Consider the following 5,000-nt stretch of genomic DNA (forward strand, 5'->3'; position numbering starts at 1 on the left):
GACGTGTAAATCTGACAAACACTGCGGGCCCCTATGTCTTGATATGGTGATAAATACCATGTTCAGTGCGAATTGTGGTTAATTGACGTAGTTCTGGACAAAACAGTCCGGGTACGATATGAGGAGGTGAGCATATATATCCGTGGGTGTACTGATGTAGAGAGCGCGGTCGGAGGAGTGGATTAGAGAGGAATTGAGGAATGCGAATCCGAGTTGACTAATGAGAAACTTCTAATTATATTTGATGATTCCAAACGATAACGTGAGGGCTTCATAACCGTGGGTGGGTATCGCAGATCGGTTACCAGCTACCAGGCGGATGTCGTCAGACATAGACAGACTAAGTCGTGTCCTTGGAATGTCCTCGGCAGAAGAGGATGGCGAGCCCTGTGTCTGCCAATAATTGCAAGCCCGTACCTGCACCATGTGAAAAGAGAAAATTAGTGACAGGGGAGGCCACTGCCGCAAGCGATGGGCTACTTACACGTTTTTTGGCCACTAACAATCGTTCCAGAATTTTTTCGCAGTAGCCCTGAATTTAGGTATTTAGTAGCATAACTGCAGCCGATGGACGTCAGTAAGTGGCAGGAGTTGTCGTTGGTTTAGGCTTAAGCGAGGGTTGGTATATGTGGCTGATGGGAGGTTTTTTGCCACTCAATAACATCATGGGGTGGGTGTCTGTGTCTTACCGCATTCCCATCAGCTCTTGTCGATGATGAATTGTTGTCAACATAGTCAGGAGTGGAGGCGTTGATGGAGGTCTGGAAGGTGGTGAAGTAGCTGTCCATAAAGGCATTGATTTTGCTCATCAGGTCCTTCATGGACTCAATATCGACATCAAGATGGAAGCATGTACATGTTCGGGTAGGCGCCGTACCCGAAGGACACTAAGTAGATTCACTTCATGAGGAGAGCCATCTGGGGCAGGTTGCAAGTGAGTGATAATGGTCATTTCCTTGAGAGCATGCGAAGCCTTTTGGTTCCCCAACAGTTGTTGAGAGACCAGAAAAAATTTTGCTAGGCCGGCGGCCAGTAATGGCAATTACTGCTCAAGAAGGTATGATTTGAAGTTGTCGTATATTAATGAAGTGTCGCCTTGCTTGCACAGCCAATCGGAGATTTCCGGGAAAGTTTCCCCGGAGATCGTCGACAGAATGTAATCTGCTTTGGTGCTTGATCAAGTCACACATTTGATGTGAAACTGGACTTCAGCACGCTGGAACTAGGCAAACGCTTCTCCGCTTGCGAAGGGCAGAATTTCTTGTGCTGTAGAGACAGGTTTGGTGGCCGGCATCCTCAAACAGTAGGGCACGGTAGAGAGGTGGTGAGCAGGAGGGAACAGGCACTCCGCTGGTCACCAATGTGTATATCGCCAATTAGGTGATTACTGAGAGATGAGGTAAATGGTACTAAGTATATTTCAACAGAAAACTATCTTTTTATACAGTAGTTTTAATGTAAGAAGGCCACAAAAATTCAAATAGAGCAATGCAAGAAAAAACAGGCTAAATCCAGTTCTGTTGACAGGAGGTGAAAGCTCGATATACAATGAAAAATTAAATTACATTACAATGAAATATGTGAGGTACACTGCTGCTTTGGTTTCCTCTGGAACCACAAAAACAATTTCCTGTATCAAGCCATTGTTACAAAAACGGGTTCCCTAATGAGCAAAATAAAATAAAAGAATGGTTAACAAATGTTAAATTTCTAATTTTCGCTATATTAATCCTTGCTCACATGAAATACTGGGAGGAGAGAAAATTTGTGAAGATCTTAGGTGAGGATGAATTCTTGTATCTCTACATAAACGATTCCTTTGAAGCTAACTCTGGACCATGTTACACAATAGAAAGTAATAATGATAATGTCCACGACTATAACATAATGTCCATGACTACACCATCCAAATTATGCCCAACTAATTACCAGGAGTCGACATCACCTATTGCAGCTGTTGTCAATAGAGCTGCCCAGAAACTTCATTAAAATAAGGATTCCCTAAGAGGGCTCTATAAGAACAATCAGCAAATACTAATAATGTTATCCCCCCCCCCCCACCACCACTAAACCTGCCATATGACAACCACTTCCAGGGAAGATAAAAACAATTTAAAAAGAAATAAATTTCCAAACCCAATGTTCTTGATGGTGCTATGATGGATATAAAATTTGATGATTTTTTTCCTCCTACCTATCTCCCTGGGGCTCAAGGAACCAGACTAATATATAATCATACATGTGAGCATGAGAAATATGATGCTCACAAAGCATTTTCTGGACTTGCCTGTTACAGAGATAGTCATGCTAATTCCAGAATGGTATCCTTAAACAGCACTTTCTAGATAAGACAGCTAAAATGCTTACATTTTCTGATACACACTGTTTGCAATTCAGACCCAAAAACTTTCTTTATACTGCACATATATTATACATTACTCTTTTTGTTATCTCTTCTCAGTAGATCTCCAACATGTAGTTACTAGATTAACGTCCTGAAAGTATTTGAAGGCTATTCAAGATATCACTGCTCTACTTTTATGGTTATATCAAAAATTCCAAGAAATAGAAGAGAAATATGTTTGAAAGAATGCAGAAACTAACCAGGTCAAAGTCTAGCGAAAAATTAAATTTTCAAAGCTTTCTCGGGAAATTGTTAGGTAGATAATGGTTTGAGCCACATCTATACTCACCTACAGATATCTCAGTGATATAATAAATCATAATTTGGGGACAGAAAATCACTGAAAAGCTTGTATGGGTAAAAAGCAAACTAAAAGAAGAAAGCACGTAACAGATTTTTTTTTTTGGGGGGGGGGGGGATGATATGTGGATATATGTAATTGATATCAGTTATTTTTCTACCATTTACTAATGTGGATCAAATTTCTCAGAGAATAATACACAATATACTAGTTATTTATAGTCTGGTCAATTATAATTACCTTTATGACAATAATGTTAGAAATAAACTAATCTCTCATCCCTAGGTTTTACATGAGTTCGCCCTCTAGAAAAGTATATGTACTGGATTCATCTCTTATCTTTAATGAATAAACATCTACAATTAAAGATAGTACTTTCTAGCGAACATTGGAAGTCATAACATTTTAGTGATACTTCAAGCAACTATAAAGCATAATTTTAACTTCACCTTGATTATTGTTATGCGAACCTTCAGAAAATTTTATTCCAATATCTGGAAAACATGTAAAACTAGGAATAATAGATAATTTGGAAAATTATGGACTTGCTATGTAAAAATTCATAAATCAATTAACAGAGGTTGCATATTGTATTCTACTAATTAGATTTTAATAAAATTTTTGCTGGCCCTTTCTCTCACAGGGCTTTGCATATGAAGGAGCATCCTGACTACAAATACAGACCAAGAAGGAAAGCCAAGAGCCTTTCGAAAAAAGACACACGGTAAAAGAAAAAGCATAAGCTAGTGCAAATTAACTTTATCTCCTATTGTATAATATGTAACACATTTTAACTTTATTTTTCTATTTTATAAGTGAAATTATTCCTATACAGAAAGCCTTGAATCAGAAGATCAATACATTGATAACATCCAGTGTTCAATTATATAAGATTAATTACGTTTTTTTCCCCCCAGCTATCACTTTCAACTACCAATGTTCCAGCCGATGCTAGAAAGTCTGAGACCATTCTATACACCAGCACACTTGCTTCCTCCACCGGGTTTACCTTCTGGATCAGATAAATCATCAGGAGAGCTCCACAGACCCCTACTCCCTCCACCTCATCTATTCCCTGCACACCTGCCTGGATTTCAGTATCCTTCAGTAGATCCTGTTGTCCTTTCAAGGCTGAATTCAGTAGATGCCTTGGGACTTGGAAAACTTCCTACCACAGACGCGTTAAGTCTGACCAAAATTAGCCCATCTGATTCATCTCTGTTCTCCAGATTAACTACACATGATGTTTTTGGTTTTTCAAGATTATCATCCTCCCCCCTTCCATCACATTTAGCAACATCTCACTTGGCATCCTCTTCTTCCTCTTCTGGACTTCCAGGATCAGCTGTAAGTCCTGCATTAGGTTCTCCAGGTTTATCCTCCCCAACAGTTCCCCATTCTGCCTCTCCTATTCTTGCTCCAAATTTACCATCACCTATCCCAAAGTATCCTTCAAATATCTCAGCAACAAGTATCTTATCCAGGTTCCCTCTGGATAATCCATATTTGGGGCTTTCCTCGCGAGACTTAGAACACATCCGTCTGCAACAGTTTCACTGTTTTGACCGTGAACTAAGAATCAGAGAAGGACTGGCAATTTCCCCACCTCCATCTCAGAGTAGGTCTGCATCGCCATCAAGCCCAAAAATAGATGTTGACAGTCATTCCAGAGAGTCCAGCCCTGTCAGAAGCTCCATACATATAGATCCACCATCCAGCGAAGGAGCCTTTAAAAAGTTTTCAGAAGTATCAAATCGTGAGGAGGAACTTGATACTTTCGGGGATGAAGAAGCCAGACACCTTGTTTTTTGTAGTAATAATAAAAGTTCTGAATCCGAGCCTCTGGGAGTCAGCACTTCCTCACGAACACCACAAGAAAATTTAAAAGTGGCAAATACATTCTCTACAGCAACCCTGGCGACAAGTCATTATTCATCTGCCCAACGTCATTCTCCTCCTACGATTGTATCAGCGGCAGACATGGCTAGTAAGTTAGATATTTTTAGTTTGTATAGATAACTATGATATATAATTTATCAATCCAAGGGAATTGAATGATTAAGTGCTAGAGTAAAGTAATTACTATGCTTTTTTTCAATAATTACCAATAATCAAAAATTGATTGATGATGTTTTACCTTTCTTACACTTTATTATTAAATGAAGCCTAAAGTTATACATAACTTTTTTTTAATTATGAAGTTGTTTGCTGAAAAATAAATAAGGTATATTGCCATAAAAACTTCAAGATGATAATGGAAATTAATTCATAATGCAATTTTCTAAAAGGAAGCAT

At 38.9% G+C, this 5,000-nt stretch overlaps 1 protein-coding gene across 1 annotated transcript in view; it reads left to right on the top strand.

Moving 5' to 3' along the window:
* Positions 1-3,352: 3,352 nt before the first annotated feature.
* Positions 3,353-5,000, top strand: part of LOC137636841 (uncharacterized) — a 2,602-nt gene continuing 954 nt past the window's right edge. The window contains exons 1-2 of the mRNA XM_068369203.1: positions 3,353-3,429; positions 3,623-4,692. Coding sequence (XP_068225304.1) covers positions 3,359-3,429; positions 3,623-4,692 — 1,141 coding nt within the window. The 5' untranslated portion in view covers positions 3,353-3,358. The remainder of the gene's footprint in view (positions 3,430-3,622; positions 4,693-5,000) is intronic.

This window comes from Palaemon carinicauda, unplaced genomic scaffold (genome assembly GCF_036898095.1).
Source record: "Palaemon carinicauda isolate YSFRI2023 unplaced genomic scaffold, ASM3689809v2 scaffold403, whole genome shotgun sequence".
Taxonomy (NCBI): Eukaryota; Metazoa; Arthropoda; class Malacostraca; order Decapoda; family Palaemonidae; genus Palaemon; species Palaemon carinicauda.